Below are 21,754 nucleotides of genomic sequence, written 5' to 3'. Positions count from 1 at the left end.
AAAAAGGCGTCCCATGCTTCTCGTAGATGCCTCCGCTGAGGAAGCGCTGAGTGAGGGTGGTGAGAGGGGCTTCCCAGGAGATTGCATTGGAGAAGTATGTGGGGCTCCAACCTTCCACAGCTGTGCCTAAGCCTTGAAGAAGTAGCCCCAAACCTGCAACAACAAGGTCTTTCAACATACAAGTGCTGGCCCTTTAAATCGCAGCTTCTCCTTACCTGCAGCTGACAGCTAGCAAGCTTCACGCCAGCTCTCAGCAGCGGGGTTCCCCGCAGGCAGATTTCAGGTGGGGAAAGCCCCAAAGTCACAATGGCACGGGAAAATCAACTTCAACAAGCAGATAATTGCTTGTTAGTGCTCCGACGACCAGTCCCACCAGTGGCGGCCGGGTCTGAAGCGGGGCGCGGGGAAACGCCAGTCCGAAAGTCGGACAGGGCGGGGAATCAGGTGGCGGGGGGTTCCCGACCCGCTTTTTCACTGATTTTCGGCCCCCGGCCGCATGAAAAGCCGCCCGACGGCGTCCAGAAAATCGGGGCCAAAGTGTCTGTTATGTGTGTTTTAGCTCCACCCACTTCTCTGTGTTAAAAGCATTTAATCCTTTTGTCTTGTCTTGGATTCTGGAAGTTTTAAGAATGTGCACATAAGGTTGTGCACCCAGAATTGGAAACACACACTTTGAACTATAATTTAAGTTAAGCTGGTGTGTCAAAACTGAGAACAACAAAAAGTTTGTTTAACAAAAGATTAAGTTTCAGTCTAAGATTTAATGTTGGAGTTGTGGTTGCTATGGTGAAATTTTCCAAAGCAGTTTGATTTGATTTGTTTAAATGTGAAAAACTAATTTTTCTCCAGTTGTATTCAATGTTTTTACAGTCATTTGAAAAGGCATCTGAAGAAAGGACAATAAGAAATATGACATAATTTACTGTTTTCTGCAAGCATGTGCTATTTTGTTTTGTTTTATCTGTTCTGTTCGTGTTTAGTTAATAAAATATTGGCTTGAATTAGTTTGGAATTATTAAGGGTAACAAACCTATTAAATTGTGAAAACACAACTGTCTTTTTCAATCGGGAAAGTTTTTAAAAATTTACACGAAGTGACGCAATTACATGCGCCTGACAATGTTTCATTCCACCTTCTTAAAATCCTACAAAGGAGTTAACCTTTTCCACTGACAGCTGTTTAATCTCATCAAGCAACAAATTTAGTATTACTGAATGAAATTCAAAGATATTAGACATTATTAAATTTAAATTTCTTAATTTTAAGTTAATATTTCCCCACAGTGACAGAAGAAAAATTATGATTTGATAAATTAACCCCTTGGGCTCTTAAGCAGAGCCACAATGGATTATCTTCTTTCTTTTGTTATATGGAAGTTACCTTGTAAACTAATTGCAGCACTTCTGTCTCTAATATTAAAACACTATGTAAACCACCTAGCCTGGGAATCACCTGTTTCTGAAATTGGAATTGATAAGATAAATTGATCGAAATAAAGTTGAATATTGACAAAACCTGTCAGTTCAACAATACTGCTGTTTGGATTTTGGGATAATTTTCAAATAACAAAATGGACTCAGGCACTATATATTGGGTTACTTTTGGGAAAATAAAAGATCCTCTAAAATAATGATAAATAAAAAGTGTTAATAATCAATATTGTACTGGACAGTAAAGTTCTTCCAGGGCTCATGAATGAGATATGGATGGTAATTAATGGGCTGTGTAAAATGGAAAGAGGAAGTGATTGAGGGTGTAAGATAGAAACAGGAAAATTACACGACCAAATTGGAATTTTCCAAACTTTCTAGTGAAAGTCAGGAAAGTGTAGTTAAGAATAGTAAATTGCTAGCTTTCTCTTGGAGACATTTGTGTCCCTGCCTATAATGGACGTTTTGAGAAAACTGAATTTGATAGTCCAGCCACTACCCAAGACATCGGGACCATGCAGAGGAAGATGAGCAAAGATCTCCAGACGACTACAATCTTTTGATAGGATCACCTGAAAGCCTGAGAATGGCTTGTATCAGATGGCGTGTGTGGCATGATATTGAGATTGTGATTTGTTATGTATGAAGCAATTACCATCTGGAAATGCATGGTGAATCTGCACTGAAGAATGGGACTCAGATATGCTCAGTTACTTGACAACAGCAAGACATGAAATGGTTAATGTGGCTCAGGAGAGCGAGACAACTTTTAAAGCATTGCCACACACTCCATCGAGAAACTATCTAATTAATGAAACAATCAGAATAGAGTTAAACACACTGGTACCTGTTAGAGGGATTGAAATTGAAGTTGAAACAGAGAGTTACATGGAATTTGGATTGGGACAATTGAGGGCTAAGGAGAAACCATGTTTAGTAAGAATTATCCACAAGATGGATATGAGTAAAAGAGATCTGGAGAATCTTTTAATTCCATGATTTTTTGATTAGATGTTAAACTATAGTGCCGCTTGAAATGATTATAAGACTGACTTATAACTTGTAACTATAATAATTGTGTTTTGTAGGTAACAGGGAGTGGAAAAAACCAGTACGAATCCAGAATGAGGTGGTTTTGCTGGTGCCTCCTGTGTCACTACTACCGCAACTACCATGCTTTACAGGTCTAACAGGACCTGTCCCATCAACCAACACGTTTTACTCAATATCAAAACCTATGCTCAAGTGAAACTGACAGTAAATGAGATACTTAAGTATGAGCTGCACAATTATGTGGCACAATTCAGGTTGTCTAAGGGCTTCAGTGAGTTCGTGAGGCAACTGAACTCCTCCCTAAAGCATTTTTATGCTTTGGAGCAAGACAACTCGAGAATAGGTCATCTCTGAAGGAATAATTACAGTCCTAGCCCTTTTGGGCTACCCCAGATCAGGCGTATTCCCAAACGTTCACCTTCAACTTAAGTTAGAAATAGCCGAATTCCATAAGACGCTTAAATAGGTCTAAAGGCTCAGGCTATCTCTCCCTAAAGGAACGGAATGACTGAAGAACATAAGAACATAAGAACATAAGAAATAGGAGCTGGAGTAGGCCAATCGACCCCTCGAGCCTGCTCCACCATTCAATAAGATCATGGCTGATCTGATCCTAACCGCCAATCTACTATCACAGAACCCTCTCCTGAATCTAACAGAATTAGACACACGAAATAGCAGCAGGATCAGGCTACATGGCCCCTGAGCCCGCTCCGCTACCCACAGGGCCATGTCCGATCCGAACCTGGACTCATGTCCAAATTCCTGCCCGCTCCCCGTGACCCTTAATTCCCTTTACTTCTAGGAAACTGTCTATTTCTGTTTTAAATTTATGTAATGATGTAGCTTCTACAGCTTTTTGGGGCAGCATATTCCATGGACCTACCACCCTCTGAGTGAAGTAGTTCCTCCTCATCTCAGTTTTGAAAGAGCAGCCCCTTATTCTAAGACTATGCCCCCTAGTTCTAGTTTCACCCATCATCGGGAACATCTTCCCCGCATCCACCCGATCCAACCCCTTCACAATCTTATATGTTTCAATAAGATCGCCTCTCATTCTTCTGAACTCCAATGAGTAGAGTCCCAATCTACTCAACCTCTCCTCATATATCCATCCCCTCATCCCCGGGATTAACCGAGTGAACCTTCTTTGTACTGACTCGAGAGCAAGTATGTCTTTTCTTAAGTATGGACACCAAAGCTGTATGCAGTATTCCAGGTGCGGTCTCACCAATACCTTGTACAACTGAAGCAATACCTCCCTATTTTTATATTCTATCCCCCTAGCAATGAAAGCCAACATTCCATTGGCCTTCTTAATCACTTGCTGCACCTGCATACTAACCTTTTGAGTTTCGTGCACCAGGACCCCCAGATCCCTTTGTACTTCAGTACTTCCCAGTTTCTTGCCATTAAGATAATAACTTGCTCTAGGATTTTTCCTGCCAAAGTGCATAACCTCACACTTTCCAGTATTGTATTCCATCTGCCAAATTTCTGCCCACTTACTTAGCCTGTCTATGTCCCCTTGCAGGTTTTTTATGTCCTCCTCACTCACTACTTTCCCTCCCATCTTAGTATCATCTGCAAACTTTGATATGTTACACTCGGTCCCCTCCTCCAAATCGTTAATATAGATTGTAAGGAATTGGGGACCCAGCATTGACCCCTGCGGAACACCACTAGTTACTGATTGCCAGTCTGAGAATGAACCATTTATCCCAACTCTCTGCCTTCTGTTAGATAGCCAATCCTCTATCCATGCCAGAATATTACCCCAATCCCGTGATTTTTTATCTTAAGCAATAATCTTTTGTGTGGCACCTTGTCAAATGCCTTTTGGAAGTCTAAATACACTACGTCCACTGGTTCCCCTTTATCCACCCTATATGTTACTTCCTCAAAGAACTCCAGCAAATTTGGCATAGTGGTTAGCACTGTTGCCTCACAGCGCCAGAGACCCGGGTTCGAATCCGGCCTCGGGCGACTGTCTGTGTGGAGTTTGCACATTCTCCCCGTGTTTGCGTGGGTTTTCTCCGGGTGCTCCGGTTTCCTCCCACAGTCCAAAGATGTGCGGGTTAGGTTGATTGGCTATGATAAAATTGACCCTTAGTGTTAGGGGGATTAAATATGTGGGGTTACAGGGATAGGGTGGGATATGTGTTGGTGTAGGGGTTACGGGGATCAGGTGGGATATGTGTCGGTGCAGGCTCGATGGGCTGAAATGGCCTCTATCTGCACTGTGGGGTTTCTGTGATTCTGTGATGACTTCCCCTTCTAAAATCATGCTGACTTTGTCCTATTAAATTATGATTATCCAAATGTCCTGTTACTGTCTCCTTAATAATGGACTCCAAAATTTTACCTACCACAGATGTTAGGCTAACCGGTCTATAGTTTCCAGCCTTCTGTCTACTGCCCTTTTTAAATAAGTGTGTTACATTAGCAGTTTTCCAGTCTGCCGGGACCATTGCTGAGTCCAGGGAGTTTTGGAAAATTATTACCAATGCATCCACAATGCCTACTGCCACTTCTCTCAAGACCCTAGGATGTAAGCCATCAGGTCCAGGTGAATTATCCACCTTGAGTCCCATTATTTTACCGAGTACCACTTCCTTAGTGATTTTAATCGTGTTTAGCTCCTCCCCTCCTATAGCCCCCTGTTTGTCCAGTGTTGGGATATTCTTAGTGTCTTCTACTGTAAAGACTGATACAAAATATTCATTCAGTGTTTTTGCCATCTCCATATTTCCCACCATTAATTTCCCGGTCTCATCCTCTAAGGGACCAACATTTACTTTAGCCACCCTTTTTCTTTTTATATAACTATAAAAACTCTTACTATCTGTTTTTATATTTTTTGCTAATTTACTTCAATAATCTATCTTCCCTTTCTTAATCAATCTTTTTGTTATTTTTTGCTGTCTTTTAAAGTTTTCCCAATCCTCTATCCTCCCACTAGATTTGGCTACCTTATATGCCCTTGTTTTTAGTCGAATACTATCCTTAATTTCTTTACTTAGCCACGGATGGCTGTCTTTTCTTTTACACCCTTTTCTTCTCAGTGGAATATATATATTTTTTGGAAGTTGTAAAATAACTCCTTAAATGTACACCACTGATCATGTATCGTCTTACCCTTTAATCTATTTTCCCAATCCACTCTACTCAATTCTGCTCTCATACCTTCATAGTCTCCTTTATTCAAGCTTAGCACGCTTGTTTGAGATCCAACCTTCTCACCCTCTAATTGAATATGGAATTCAACCATGTTATGGTCACTCATTCCAAGGGGATCCTTTACTAGATGTTACCTTCCTCCAGATAGTACTTTTAATAAATTGAACTAGACTGTAACCTTCCGGATATTATGAGGGTCCAGAATAGCCCCAGAATTCTGCAACTCCTTACAAAAGAGTGCACAGAAATGTGGGTTTGCGAGTTTATACAGAATTACTTTTTGAGACAATTCTAAAAATATATCGTTTTATTTAAGAGCTGGCATTCAGTTAACATCTGTTGAATCAGTCGCACCTGACGTAGAGTCATCCAGAATCGAGTTGTCATTGGCCTGTTCTCTCTTCACAGATGCAGTCGGACCTGCTGTGATTTCCAGCAAAAAAAAAATTTTTTGTTTGTTTTTTGTTTTTCATACAGACCCCAGCATCTGCAACATTTGACCCCTTGTGACCCCACCTCATTTTTCTTTGATGTAATGTTTTCCCGACTGATCTGTTTGGATACCATCCACACCTTTGATTGCTGTGATTATCTCTCTGCCGAGGTGTGATAAAGGGCAGTTAGAAAGATTACCTGTAATGATCTGGCAGTGCTCTCTGACTATATATGCTGTGTCTATAAGCTTCTCTTCACTTCACCTGACGAAGGAGCAGCGCTCCGAAAGCTTGTGATTTCAAATAAAACTGTTGGACTATAACCTGGTGTTGTGCGACTTCTCACATTTGTAGACCCCAGGTGGGGTAAGATCAGGAAAGATAGAAGAAAAAGAGGATACTCCAGGCGGGGCAGAATTGGAACACCGGAACAGTGAATTGAATTTGAGTAAGGGGTCAGAGGTTGCTCCTCCCCCTCAAAGGAATGGATTGTAATGAAGGGGGAAATCTTCATTTTCGAGACTCCCTACTAACTAACGCCCAAGTTGAGAGAGCAATAAGAACTAGCTAGATTAGTCAAGAGCCAATTTTGAGAAGTCAATAAGGATATTTCCTTCTCAGGGTGGGGAGATGTAAGAAAGAAATAATAGTCTGTTACAGGTTCCCTAGATCAGCAGTTTGCCTAAGTTGATGACACAGAAAGATTCCAGTCATGTCAGAAAAATTGCTGTACAGAGAGCTGAATTACAGGGTCAGAACACAAAAACAGGCCTTCGAGTGGGCATAGCTAGGCCTGATACAGGATGCAGCAAGGAGCTGTAGGATAAACAAACTGTCTACAAGAGGGCAACAAAAGCTTTAGAATAGAGATAAGGAGGAAAATGACCTCATGAGGCTGGGAGGAGGCTGTCATAAGTAGCCTCTCCCTTGTAATTGGACAATAGGATGGGGAACAAATGATTGAAACCAGGCAATCACCAGCCCACTGAAATAACTATAAATATAGACAACCGAGAGAGGAAATCAGGCAGTTAGGGGCGAAGGCTTCCCCGAGATGGCTACTGCCTAACACCTTGGTCAAGTTTAGCCTCTGAGGTGGCTGACGGCCTAACACCTCCAACAACCGTCCATCCGGTTGTTTTGTTCCATTCCAGGGCCGTAGATCACCCTCATCTCTCACAGGTTGCAAACCTACTGTATCTATTTCAATCACATGTAGTAATATCTGATTATGCTTTAAGCTGTAGCTCTTTAATAAAATGCCTTACAACTCCTAAGACCCTTTGGGTAATCTGTGTGTGACCTGTGATCCTAATCTTACTGTGGACATGGCCCCCTTAAATACAATGGTAGAAAATGCGTCATCAGAGGAGCTGAACAGACCCGCACCTAGTGATTGGGCCGAGCAACGCGCACCGAGGGCGTAACAAGCCCAATTATCACAAAATTCTATCAGCAGAGCGGCTGTAGCTGGGAGCGGAACCGGAACCCGTCAACTACCTCTCCCGACGCTAACCCGCCTCAGCTGGGAAAATCCAGCCCCTTGTGTGTAAAGCTGTGTAGCAATCGGCAATCTCTCATATGGAGGGATTCTTTATAGTCTATTTGGTAAACAGGACTCATTTGCCACAGTCCACAGGTGATGTTTGTCATAGTCCTATAGAATCCAGCTAGGTGGCATCAGACCCATATGTAAGAGGCTACAAATCTTGTCCTCATTGCGCAATATTTGTCGATCAAATAGGACTTGTAGGCAGTGCAGGTTAGAAAATCAGGGCTACAATCTTCTAGCCCTATTTCCAACCTCTGCTTTTTGTGATACAACTCCCCTTGGGAACTACATAGAATTTACAGCTTAGCATCAAGGCATTTGGCCCAACTGGTCAGTGCTAGTGTTTATGCTTCACTAGAGCCTCCTCCCACCTGACTTCATCTAACCCTGTCTGCATATCCTTCTATTCCTTTCTCCCTCATGTACTTATCTAGCTTCCCCTTAAAGGCAGCTCTGCTAGTCGCCTCAACTGCTGAATGTGGTAGCAAGTTCCACATTCTAACCTCTCTCGGGGTAAAAACAAATGGCCAATTGATTTTAGGGAATGTTTTGCAGTATCCTGGATTCCACTTGTCACAGCAGTTTGTCTTTCTGCTTGTTCTGAGGCACAGACTGGTGAGACTCCAGCAGTCAGTCTTGCCATGTTTTCGCCATTCAGACCTCCAAAGAGTCAACTGATTTTTTTTAGGGTATCTTATAAATCTCATCATCATCAAGAAACTACTCATGAAATAACACTGGACGGCCAGCTGGTGGCGCGTCCAAGGAGTATAAATACTCGGGCGTGGACCCAGCTTTCCAGGGACATTTTGTAAGACAAGGAACTAGTGAAGTACAACTAGACCTCCATGTTCTGAAACAAGTTGATTAAAGCCTTGCTTTATGCTCAAACCAAGTGCGTAGTGAGTTTTATTACGTCAGATGTTGCAATATCTGGTGACAATATACTCTTCCATTTGTGTTGGGAGGATTTTACCATTAAAAAAAAGAATGACTTGCATTTATATAGCACCTTTCACAACCACCGCACGTTCCAATGCGCATTACAGACAAAAAAGTACTTTTTTGAAGTGTAGTCACTGTTGCAATGTAGGAAACGCAGCAGCCAATTTGCAGACAGCAAACTCCCACAAACAGCAATGTGATAATGACCAGATAATCTGTTTTAGTGATGTTGATTGAGGGATAAATAATGGCCATAACACCGAGGAGAACTCACCTGCTCTTCTCCAAAATAGTGCCGTGGGATCTTTTATGTCCACCAGAGTGCAGACAGGGCCTCGGTTTTATGTCCCATCCAAAAGATGGCACTTCCAACAGCACAGCGCTCCCTCAGCACTGCACTGGAGCGTCAGCCTAGATTTTTGTGTTCAAGTCTCTGGAGTGGGACCTGAACCCACAACCTTCTGACTCAGAGGCAAGGGATCTACCAACTAAGCCACAGCTGACTATTTGATGATTGGAAATTCATCTCAGTGCTCTTCACATTGATGTATAATATCTATGCAATAAAAGGCATGTGGGAAACCTTTGTAAAACACTATTATAATCTGATAATTATCAACCACACAGTTTACATTTCCACTTACAGGTTAAGAATAATGAAAGTGCTCGACTACAGTTTGCATTAAGTTGGCAAATTTTATTCCAGTGCTATATTGCTTTAGTTAACTGGTTGCTTGGTGCATATACAACTATATGTAACATTAAACTAAGATCAAAGCTTCATTACAACCAATTATATAGTGAATAAAAAACCTGTATTGCCCACATTATTGTCATTTGTCTCTTTTCTTGGTCATGTTGGAGTTTCCACTGCAAGTTCCAGTTCATCCCCACTTTGACAGGGAAATCGTGGGTACCTCATTGGTGGAAGCAATAAACAAATAAACTGTAACTTAACAAAAAACATTAAAGGAAACTTAAGAACTTAAATTAAAATTCTATTTCCCGGGGTGATGATGCACTCCAGTCCCTGAGGTGCCCACCGGTCGCGGAAGGCCTCGAGCGTGCTGGCGGACACTGCATGCTCCATCTCCAGGGCCACCCGGGCGCATACGTGGCCGCGGAGGAGAGGCAGGCAGTTCAGCCGAATGACCCCTTGACCGCCCGCTGCCTGGACCAGTTAATGGCAACTTTGGCCAAGCCCAGGAACAGTCCTAGGAGGAGGTCCCCCGACCTGCCCGCTCCCCTCCGCACTGGGTAGCAATTGATGGGATGGTTGTTCAAGAGCTTCTGCAATCATAGAAGCATAGAAGCATAGAAGATAGGAGCAGGAGTAGGCCATTTGGCCCCTCAAGCCTGCTCCGCCATTCAATGTGATCATGGCTGATCATCCAAATTCAGTACCCTGTCCGTGCTTTCTCCCCATATCCCTTGATCCCCCTAGCCTTAAGAAATATATCATCTATCACCATGGGATGTTATTATATCCTGTGGCAAAGAGGGACTGATGTAAATGGGTTTAATCTTTACATCAGCTTTATATTTCTTGATGTTCACTATAATAATCCACACCATGAACAGTTAGGACAACTGCATATCTAACATTATAGGTAAGGAACTGTTTTTTATTATTATTGCATTGCGTTTAAATACCTCTAAGCATTGAAGGCAGAATAGAAGAACTTTAAGACAAAATATAAATGTTTTAAACAACCTTTGGTTAAAACAATGAACCACAACATGGATCATATGCTTTAGGTTATATGAGACACCGCGCACACACGGCACTCTTTGAGCACTTTATTTTTAAAGCTTAAAAAGATGGTCTCTAGAAAATTGTAGTTACACCATGACCAAGGCTCTCTATGTGGGAGTCCTCCCTTTATCTATTGGGGTCTTGGCCTGGAGGGTGTTGCACGGAGCAGTCCCGTGCAATATGGTTTTAAGTTGGTTCATGGGCTCCCAGGCCGCCTGCCTTTTCTGCAGCCTCGAGGAGTCCGTGTTCCATGTGTACATAGAGTGAGAGAGGTTGCAGCCCCTCTTCCATTATTTGAAGGGGCTGCTCCTCAATTTTTGGCTGCACTTCAGTCCCATGCTCCTGATAATAATAATAATAATAATCAACTTTATTGTCATTGTTAGTGCACAAGTGCAGTACAACGAAATGTAGGCTTGCGGCTCCCGAGAGTGTACATTTAGATTAAGACATTTAAACATTCAACATTCATTTGGCTTGTAATACATTAACATAAACATAATAAAGTGCATTGGCAGATGTGCAGGCTTTAGAGTTTATTTGTGGAGTTCAGTAGGATGACAGCCCTGGGAAAGAAGCTGTTCCTAAATCTGGTCGTTCGGGTGCGAATGCATCTGTAGCATCTCCCAGATGGCAGGGGGGTGAACAGACTGTGGCTGGGGTGGGTAGGGTCTTTGATGATGGTCAGTGACCTCCGTAAACAGCGTTTCTGGTAGATGTTCTCTATGGTCAGTAGCCGGGTGCCAGTAATGCGTTGGGCAGTTTTGACTACCCACTGCAGGGGGTCACCTGGTGCGGAGGGGAGTGGGCAGATCGGAGGACCTCCTCATTGGACTGCTCCTGGGCCTGGCCAAAATGGCCATCAACTGGTCCAGGCAGCGGGTGGTCGAGGGGGGTCATTCGGCCCCACTGCCTGCCTCTCTTCTGCAGACACATTCATGCTCGGGCGGCCCTGCAGATGGAGCACGTGGTGGCCGCCGGCACGCTCGAGGCCTTCCGCGACCAGTGGGCACCGCAGGGACTAGAGTGCATCACCCCCGGCAACCAAATTTTAATTAAATTTATTAAGTTTAATTTAATGTATTTTTGTTCAGTTAAAGTTTATTTGTTTATTGTTGCCACCAAAGGAGTACACCATGACCAAGATGCACGTGCCAAAATTCGAAGCACCCTCAAATTGACAACCTAACAGATTAACTGGCTTACTGTCAGTAGGAGCTTGATGTGTGCAAATTGTCTCCTGTTTGTTTCTATAAAAGTAACTATTGGTAACTCTGGCTTGAACCCAGATAGCTTCAGCGGTATGTGCAGAAGCAAGACCACATCTATCTGGAGAAGTTACATCTACGATATTATCTTTTCAAATCCCTTTTAGATATATTTCTCAATATCCAAACTCCTCCAAGTTTGAAAGAGACATTCTTTCTCAACATTTGCATGTGAGGAAAGAAAGAAGGAAGAAAATAACTATTGTGAAAATAACATCCATCGACCAGATCCTGCTGGAGAGGAGCAACAATAGGGAGACCCAAGAGATGGAGAACACAACAGTACAAACCTGCGGAGGGGAGTGGGCGGGTTGGAGGACCTCCTCGTGGGTCTGCTCCTGGGCCTGGCCAAGAAAGCCATCAATTGGTCCAGGCAGCGGGCGGTCGAGGGGGTCATCTGGCCAGATTGCCTCCCTCTCTTCCGCGGCCATGTTCGCGCCCGGGTGGCCCTGGAGATGGAGCACGCGGTGTCTGCCGGCACGCTCGAGGACTTCCGCGACCGGTGGGCACCGCGGGGACTGGAGTGCATAATTGATTTGAATAACCAAATTCTGATTTGATTTGTTAACATTTATTTAAAGTTCTATTAGTTACAGTTTATTTGTTTATTTTTTGATTGGTGCTACCAAAAGAGGAACAGTACAAACCTAGAGCCACCTTTATGCCTCCGCTGGTTAAGTCAATTAAGAGCTGAGCCATTCCGGCCATGAAGGCTCCAGAATCAATTCCAGTCATCCTCTTTTTGGGAAAATATGTTAGACAAATAAAAACTGTAAATAAACCATTAAAACTTCAAATAAACCTTAAAAATCAAATTAAAATTTGGTTTTCCAGCCCAATTATGCACTCCAGTCCCCACGGCGCCCACCGGCGGACACCGCGTGCTCCATCTCCAGGGCCACCCGGGCGCGAACATAGCCGCGGAAGAGAGGGAGGCAATCCGGCCGGACGACCCCCTCGATCGCCCGCTGCCTGGACCGATGTATGACTCAATTCCAGTCATTGCTGAGTTAGCCGGTCTCAGCTGTTGAGGAGCTATAATTGGCTGCAGCACTTGTGAGTTAAAGAGGAGATATTGGCCAGCATACAATTCCTGGTCATTATGCAATGTGTGTGTGTTCTATAAGGATAATTCTGGACCAACAGCCTCCTGGTCGGGAAGTTCCGGTAAAAAGAAAAAATAACAGCCTCCTGGTTCACGGAGCAGGCTCACCCATTAACAATGGCCCAGTTAGTGATGTACCAGCGGGCGACCAGCTCTAGAATACAAAAACGATTGACTCCTGGAGAATTGTAAGAGAAAGCCGAACATTTGTGAAAAGCGAAAGGAAAGGAAATCAAAACCAAGCTGCAATCGGCTATTAGCAGGCCCGCTGATTTATAATTACCGAGCAAGGCAAGTTCCACCGTTCCGCGAGTTTCCCGGTGCCTAGTGAAAGCCGATGGCCTTGTCTATAAATATACCAGCAAAGGGTAAAACAGCGGAATTTCTCTCTTATAATTTATAAGATTCCAGGATTTTTATTGCAGGTTCGTTAATCACATTCCATCCGTTTCCTTCTCTGCCCCATCCCCCATAGAACCACCAGCCTTACCTGACAGATCTTTGTACTTAGAAATGAACAGGACCCGGTCTAATAGCTTAAAAAATCCACCCAAAGTTTTAACGCTTTACACCGACAGTGACCGGAGTAGTTTCTGATGTAAAACGGTTCCGCATTTTAGGATCATAAAATATAATTTTATTAATTGTTATTGTAAAGTCCCGGGACCTGAGGAACAGCCGTTGTGAAATTTAGAGAACCATCTGCCCTGTATTTAAAATCGAAGAATATTTCTTGTGACTTCATTGATCGGAGTCAATACCACTGTTTTAATTAAGCAGAAAGTGAAAGGTTTCAAATGAAGTCACTTTGGAAAGAAGTGAAAAGATTCCCTGAAAACATATTGTGGTTAGAAGCAAAATCGATCAGTTTTTGTAACGTCAAAGGAATATCCTAGTGTGCACCTTTTAAAATGGGCTCCGCTCACCCAGAAGGAACATCCCTGTCAACCCAACACTGAAGGAGTGCAGCTCGGCTAGATACTGCTTTCGGAGCTGAACCTCGATCCAGTCCGTTTCTGAGATTTCAGGTCGCTGCTTTACCCTGTGTTGGTCCAACATGGATTTTCCGAGTGTCTGGAGACTCTGGATTTTGGTAGTCTTGTTGCCCGGGACCCTGAGCCAGGACTGCCAGAGGCTGCAGTTACTTGACAATATTAATAATCAGGCTCTAGGCGCCCTGCGTGAAATGGTGAGTTTATTCAGAGAACCAGGGATTAGAGTAACCAATCTTAACCACTAGTTTCTCGGGATAATCTCCTGTCGGGAAACTGCTGAGATTGAATCAGTTTTATTACAAAACTGCATCAACTGGTGTGGAATATTTTCTTGATGGAATTCACGTTGAAGTATCAAAATCACGAAGGAATTGTGTAGAAACCGTGTAACACTTTGTATAAAGAGTGACTGGTTCCGTTAGACGGTCAGTTAAATATGGAAGGGATAAAATCTTGAAACAAATTGTTCAGTGACAATGGATGAGTGACAGTGGTTTTAAGGGAAACATTTCTGAGAGTAAGTACCGATTGTGAAGCGTGTGCCTGGAGCCAGTTCTGACAGTCGCTCTCTCCTGTTGCAGGGAGGGCCCATTCCACTACAGTGTAAAACAGAAAGGACATCACTGAGCACCAAGTCCCTGGACCTGCACCAGCTCAGCAAGAGGTTAGAGGTGAGTGTGTACTTTGTACACTGTCTAATCATTCCGCTAATGTTGCCAGGAGCAATAACCATGTGGGAAAGAGATTCACATCACCAAAATAAACCGAACGTAACTAATTTTAAATATGAATGTGTTACTTTGATCATTTTAATAAGACGGAAGATGTACTGTTGGGCCTTTAGCGGACCAACACTCTGCGGAATGGTTTGATATTCTTATGTCTATTTGATTGAAGGAATTCGTCTGCTAAATAAACGGGGTAAATAGCCCACAGCGGAATGTGGTAGGAACCAATTGGGTGTTAACCCAGTGATACTGCTAGCAGCAATCTCTGGGCTGCGCTTTGAAATTCAGATACTTTACATATTTACATCTACAGATGTCCATTAGATTAAGCTGCGGTGATTGGCTGTGAGTTTTGCCCTATCCCGGGCCGGTTAAATGGGACCAGATCCTCTCTAATGTCATTGTGTGTATTTTGCACAGACCCCGGACAGGATCCAGATTGTCCATCAAACACTGCGTCACCTCACCAAGATCTACAGCATGAACCTGGGCTCAGTCACATGGCCCCGGGACAAGGTGGAAAACTTCCGTCTTCTCCTGGATCGGCAGCTCGAGGAGCTGGAAGAATGTGTCAGGAAACCGGGCTCAGAGTCCAGGCCGAGGAGAAACGCCTCAATTCACACATACTTTAGGAAACTGAGAGAGTTTCTCAAACAGAAGGTGGGACAATTGATATTTGGCTGTGTGATTACTGACATGTAGTTCATTTCACCCCATTTAAACCGGTTCATTCTCTAATGGATTTCCCTGAATATTTCTCTTTCAGAGATTCAGTGACTGCGCCTGGGAAATAATCCGGGCTGAGACCAGGGCCCGTTTACAACACATCCTTTTAATAACGGCAAAAATCAGAAGAAATTAAAGATTTTCCATAGATGTGTTTAGTAGAGACTGGGGACAATGAATATTTATTAAAAATTGTTGAATTTTATAAAAGTCTTATTTTGTTCGATCGACCGCGCAAACCGATTTAACAGTCAGAATGGCATTGGGACAACAGATTGTAACTTTAATATTTAATTTATGAGGTGAATATTTCTGTCGATGTACTGTGTGAACTTATTTCAAATTGAAAGATATTTAGTGTATGTCAGAGGTGCTGATTGATATATATTTATACTAGTTCTATGTCGCGATACACGGTGTTTGTTGGTACCGGATGTGTCCCAAATTAGTTTCGCAATAAATATTTTGTACTTTGATATTTATGAAGTGGTCTTCGTTTCTAAATTGGTGTTCATGTCCTTTGTCTGTGTGTGTTTTTTGTTGACCTTGTAAGATATTGAAATCATTGCTCTACTCATCTCTCATTAATACCTGAATAATAATTGAAGCCATATTTAACTTTCTATCTGTGTGGTTCAATCACACTGACTCTGGTCACCATGAGCGCTCTTCCTAATGAATATTGCCCCGTGTATTTAAATAAATTGAACCATTTTCCTGCCATATGCGAAATCGGCACATTTCCATGAAAATAAAATGTTTGTTGGAGGTGTCATGGCTCCTGTGAGTCCTGTTCAGCTGTGCCGCCTCACCCAGATCCAATGTTTATTAAATTGCTGTTCGAATGCACACTCGGCTGTCAATATGCACCGGTAAATATATTGGAACCATATACCAGAACTACAATAGTTTAAAAACTACTGTGGATATTTTTCTTTAAAAATAAATTTGACCGTTTCTCGAGACGATCGCCTTGTTGTTAAATGGTGCCCGGTTTTCTAACTTGAATGTGTAATCTGCGATATTTGGTTTCTTGAAATAATGTGTGAACGAAAACAAACATATAGCGGTGACTAACAAATCCCGGCATTGATCAATCTTAATTTTTATGAATGGAAAATTTTGGCTACATTTTACAACAAACAAAAATGATCGAATTATTCGCAACACAGAATTCGACGGAATGGAAATTAGAACAAAATGTTTGTAAAGAAAAATTAATAAAATCACGGCAATTAAAAATGAATTATTGCCTCTAAAGACGTAAACATGCCAGTATAATCAGAATAGGTATCAGTTAATGGCTCTTATGCTTAGGCTCCCCGTCAGTGTAGGCAATCTAACAGAGTGCGAGAGGGCTTGAGGTACACTGAAACTCATTGAATTCCATGGCTGCAAAAACAGGCGATCCTCTCCCACAATGTTTTTAGCCAGCACCATTCACATCTTGCCACGCATTGATACCAATGTCAATGGGAAGAGATTTGAGCACCAATGCTAAATTTGTGGCCATTCTGGTGTCGAGGACGGAACAGACTCTGAAGTTAACCAGATGGAATGCAGGATTGTGGAATTACATAGATTTGCTTAGAACTTACAGCACAGAAACAGGCCATTTGGACCACGTGGTCTGTGCTGGTATTTATGCTCCACTCGATACTCCTCTCATCCTACTTAATCTGCATATCCTTCTATTCCTTCCTCCCTCCTGTACTTATATAGCTTTCCCTTAAAGGCATCGATTCTATTTGCCTCAACTTCTCGATGTTGGAGCATGTTCCACGTTGGAACTACTCTCTGAGTAAAGAACGAATGACCTATTGATTTTAGGGAATGATTTGCAGTATCCTGGGTTCCAGTTGTCACAGCAGTTTGTCTTTCTGCTTGTTCTGGTCCACAGACGGGTGAGACTCCAGCAGTCAGTCATGCCGTGTTGTCGCCATTCAGACCTCCAAAGAATCTACCAATCTCTTGAGGGGAATGTTCGTACAATATCTGGTGAGAATGTCCTCTTCCATTTGAGGAGGAAGGGTTTTACCATTGGAAATTCATCTCCGTGCGCTTCACATTGATGTACAATATCTATGCAGTAAATGGCACGCGGAAAGCTTTTGTGAAACACAAATATATTCTGATAATTATCTACCACACAGTTTACATTTCCACTTATAGATTAAGAATAATGAAAGTGCACGACTGCAATTTGCATTAAGTTACCGAATTTTATTCCATTGCTATATTGCTTTGGTTAACTGGCTGTTTGGTGCAAATACAACTGTGTGTAACATTAAATCAATATCAAAGCTTTCATTTACAGACTATTATATGTATCGTCAATAAAAAACCTGTATTGCCCACATTATTGTCATTTGTCAATTTTTCTTGGCCATATTGGAGTTTCCACCGCATCCCCACTTTGACAGAGCAATCGGGGCTGTAGTTCTTCAAGAGCTTCTGCCTCATCTATCGCCACCTAACCTTATTATATCCTGTGGCAAAGAGGGACTGATGCAAATCAGTTTAATCTTTTCAGCAGCTTTATATTTCTTGATTCTCACTAAAGTAACACACAGCATGAACAGCTGGGACAACTGCTTGTCTAATATTGTAGGTAAGGAACATTTTTGTGCTGATTTCTTTGCATTTAACCACCTTAAATCATTGAAGGAAGAAGAGAAGAAGTTTAAGACAAAATATAAATGTTTTAAACAACTTTTCGTTAAAACAAGGAACCATTCCATGATTCGTGTTCTTTAGGTTCTGTAAAACTCATCAGATAAATGTATATTTCTATAGTAAACATCTCCGCCTTTTGCTGATTTGATATTGTAGCTGGCAATGATGGGCTTTCTGTGGTTGAATAAAAATAGGTATTTTGATCTTATCGAGCTGATTTCTGGGAAGGAGGGAGGGAGGGAGGGAGGCAGGATGGAAACTTTGTCCAAAGTGTTTTAAAGCTGATGAATGACTTTTGTAGGTAAATGTGACTGTTAATTCAGCACCCAGCAAACACATGTGAGATAATTGACCAGTTAATCTAGTTTGGTGATGCTGCTTGAGGGAGGGATGTCGGCCAGGGCACCTGCACTCGTTCCTGCTTTCCTTTAACAAGTGCATTTGGAACTTTAACCCCCACCTAAACAGGCAGACCTTGGTTTAACGTCCCAGTTTCATGTTGGACATGTGAGCATATCCTCCTCTCTGTGAGACATGCACACATATTTATTAATATAACTGCACTTCCCTGTCTCCCAGTAGATTTTACAAACTTCTATCCAAATCCTTATAGACACCCAACACCAGCACTCCCAGTCGCAACAAGGTAACTCCCGAACCAGTGCAACACCTTGGGAACTCGGCTAGATCTCTTTAAGTTTCATTATTCTGCCTGGGACTGGTTCACATTCACAGACCAGATCCAAACACAAACATCCAACAATATAATCATACAGTCCATTGTCGAAATGAATAAAACTTAATGAGGCAGAGCGAAGATGCAAAAATAATTTATTGAAACACATACGTTTGTATAAAACACCTTTCAAACAACAACGATCTGGTCCAGTTATAAATATGATTCAATAAATATAAATAAATAAGTAACATTTTCTTGTAACTTAGTTTCCTCACTGTGCAAAACTAACGCGTTATTGCAAAATATATGGATATAATAAATACAAATAATTTAACATCACTATTACATGATCATTTCAAGGTTCCTTAACATTACCTCTGGCAGTGAGAGTAGCTGTAACATTGTCGATATTTTAAATAGCGAAAATACTGGAATTGTAAAAATATTCTAATAAATTAATACATTTGTTCGTGCAATTAGAAAATATTCTGTTTAAAATTTTCGCTCCGTGATCTTCAGTTGCTTTTCTTGATTTTTGCTATTATGGTCTGGATCTGCTGTAAACGGGCCTTGGTCTGAGAGTGGACGATTCTCCAGGCACAGTCACCGAATCTCTGAAAGGCAGAAAAGTTGAAATGTATTATCGGGAATATACTGGGAAAACAACCAACAATCTATGTTGAAAAGTCCCGGTACAGTTTTTACGGGAGTATAAGGATTAATTTGGTCCCGGAGTGTTGGGACATGACAAATCTCTTCATGCCGAATTCCTCTGACTGAGGTTACAGTGGAATTATTAAAATTTTCTAACAGATTTCACCGGAAATTCTCACCAGAGGGAATCTTCACCAATGCACCGATGGTGTCTACATGTAGTGACAGGAGTCATTGCTACCCCCGGGTATTTACAGGCTCGGGACTCTGCTACATTGGGGTTATCCATATGGTGCTTCACTCGGAATAAAACAATCAAACATTAATTCCCATACCTCCAGCTCTAAAAACTCCCTCAGCTTCCCGAAGTATTCCTGAATTTCCTGGCTGTTGGAGTCTGACCGAGGTTCCCTGACACACTCTCTCAGCTCCTCCAGCTGCTGATTCAGTTCAACCCGAAAACTTTCCAGCGAGGCAGCGTCCCAGGGCGCGGTGTGAAGATTCTCACTGAAAGTCCTGTTGATTTGATCCAATGTTTGGTGGATAACCAGGATCTTGTCCCCGGCCTATGAAATACACACAGTGACTTTATGAGAAAACTTGGCACTACTGAAAAGGTCAAAGGACCATATGGAATACTGGTGGCTGTCCAAATGTTATGTATACAATTAAAAGACTGATCAATAAGGCAGGCACCGCTACAACAGAAATACATTCTGAACTAGATACTTACATTTAAGTTGTTTGAATATGTGATCAGGTCGAGGGGTTGGGTCTGCAGTGCCGCTCTCTTTGTCACACAGTGCCGGGGCAGTCGACCTCCCTGGAACACAAGAGAATTCCGGTTAATACAATTTGCCACACACACAAATGCTGGAGATGGGATAGATCAAGGTCAGTTCAAGCTTACCATTTCAATCAGTCTGCCCAGAGTCTCTGTGTTGTGAACGTGTAGCCTCTCACAGCCCAGACTCAGGGTCCCGGCCAAGGAGAGCAACACAATCCCAAATCTCCAAATGCACGAGAGAGCCATGTTCAAGCAGAAAGGGTAAAGGAGCGATCTGAAATAGCAGAGTGATAAAATCATTAGCGATCAATATCAAACAAAAGCCACTTTAATGTCGGTTAGTATATGAACAAACTCGGCAGTGTCTTACCTGTTTCAGATGAATCCTTCGACAGAGACAAGTGTCAATTGATATTCGGTTCAGGAGTGAAGTGTCAGAGAGAGACCATGCCGAATATAAAGGGTCTGCAGTTTGCATCATCAAAGTGAAAAGCCCATTTAGCCACATTCGATTTTGAAATGCTGAGGTCTGTCAAAGCTCATCCGATTTCGCTTTCAGCCCACGTGTGGTTTGAGCGCATGTCGCCGCTCTGAATTGAGGAAACACCAAAACAACCCCTTGTTCAATCAGAAGTAAAAGCAAAACTGCACTGGATCAATCGGAGAATTTCTTAGAGTTTTATTTCCCAATGAATCTGGGTCAGTCGGAGAATTTCTTAGAGTTTTATTTCCCAATGAATCTGGGTCAATCGGAGAATTTCTTAGAGTTTTCTTACCCAATGAATCCCAAAAGATCAGATTGTCCCAACTTTTTGAGAAGCCGTCGAGGGTCGGATGGGTAAACTGTCAGCTGATTGCATTATTTATAAATAAACCTCCCGCCGCCCCGGTGGGCGATCATTATTCCCCGAGTTATTCCGCTCGCTTCCCCAAGTTGGGTCTCCCAGTGTTTCGCACCTGGGGAGGTCCCAGATCTGGCCGCTGGGCCTGAGCTCCATTATTCCGACTGCCGCTCCCTGTCCCTTTTTTTGCGGAAAGATGAACCCAACCCTCTAACCTCCGCTCTTTAACCGTGAGGCCTGGAGCAGCAGAAAGTCTGATCCCCGATTGGTAGATTCAGGGCACTGGAGAGGTACCACCAACGCTGCCTCCACAATATCCTGCAAATCCATTGGCAGGATAGGCGCACCAACGTCAGTATTCTCTCAGGCCAACATCCCCAGCATCGAAGCTTTGACCACGCTCGATAAGCTCCGATGGATGGGTCACATTGTCCTCATGCCCGATAGGAGACTCCCAAAACAAGCGCTCTACTTGGAACTCCGACACAGCAGGAGCGCTCCAGGTGGGCAGAGGAAACACTTCAAGGACACCCTCAAAGCCTCCTTGAAAAAGTGCAACATCGACACCTGGGAATCCCTGGCCCAAGACCGCAGAAAGTGGAGGAGAAGCATCCGGGAAGGCACGAACACCTCGAGTCTCTTCGCTGCGAGCAAGCGGAAGCCAAGCGCAAGGAGCGGAAGGAGCGCACATCAACCCAAGCACCCCACCCACCCGCCCCTTCAACCACCATCTGCCCCACCTGTGACAGAGACTATAGGTCCCGCATTGGACTCACCAGTCACCTGAGAACTCATTCTTAATGTGGAAGCAAGTCATCCTCTGTTCCGAGGGACTGCCTAAGAGAGAGGGATTCAGGGAAGCCTCAATTATGTTTTAAGACCACCTTTGCTGTGGATTCACTGGGGCACATTTCCCCAGGACAGCAGTGCTCCAGTATTAAAA

At 42.9% G+C, this 21,754-nt stretch overlaps 2 protein-coding genes across 2 annotated transcripts; one reads left to right on the top strand and one right to left on the bottom strand.

Moving 5' to 3' along the window:
* Positions 1 to 13,781: 13,781 nt before the first annotated feature.
* Positions 13,782 to 15,612, top strand: LOC147101452 (interferon alpha-21-like). Its single transcript, XM_085966730.1, has 4 exons — positions 13,782 to 13,913; positions 14,301 to 14,390; positions 14,868 to 15,107; positions 15,214 to 15,612. The coding sequence occupies exons 1-4, from the start codon at positions 13,782 to 13,784 to the stop codon at positions 15,307 to 15,309; spliced, it is 558 nt and encodes a 185-aa protein (XP_085822856.1). The 3' UTR covers positions 15,310 to 15,612.
* A 3,105-nt stretch (positions 15,613 to 18,717) lies between these two features.
* On the bottom strand, positions 18,718 to 20,217 carry LOC147101451 (interferon alpha-13-like). Its single transcript, XM_085966729.1, has 4 exons — positions 20,093 to 20,217; positions 19,916 to 20,005; positions 19,518 to 19,748; positions 18,718 to 19,142 (listed from the first exon to the last, which is right to left on the bottom strand). Exons 1-4 carry the CDS (start codon positions 20,213 to 20,215, stop codon positions 19,044 to 19,046), a joined length of 543 nt encoding a protein of 180 aa, XP_085822855.1. The 5' UTR covers positions 20,216 to 20,217; the 3' UTR covers positions 18,718 to 19,043.
* Positions 20,218 to 21,754: the final 1,537 nt, after the last annotated feature.

The sequence above is a fragment of the Somniosus microcephalus genome, chromosome 24, assembly GCF_052327205.1.
Source record: "Somniosus microcephalus isolate GS21.2 chromosome 24, FLI_Smic_1.0, whole genome shotgun sequence".
Taxonomy (NCBI): domain Eukaryota; kingdom Metazoa; phylum Chordata; class Chondrichthyes; order Squaliformes; family Somniosidae; genus Somniosus; species Somniosus microcephalus.
This window is presented reverse-complemented; position numbering and strand designations above follow the sequence as displayed.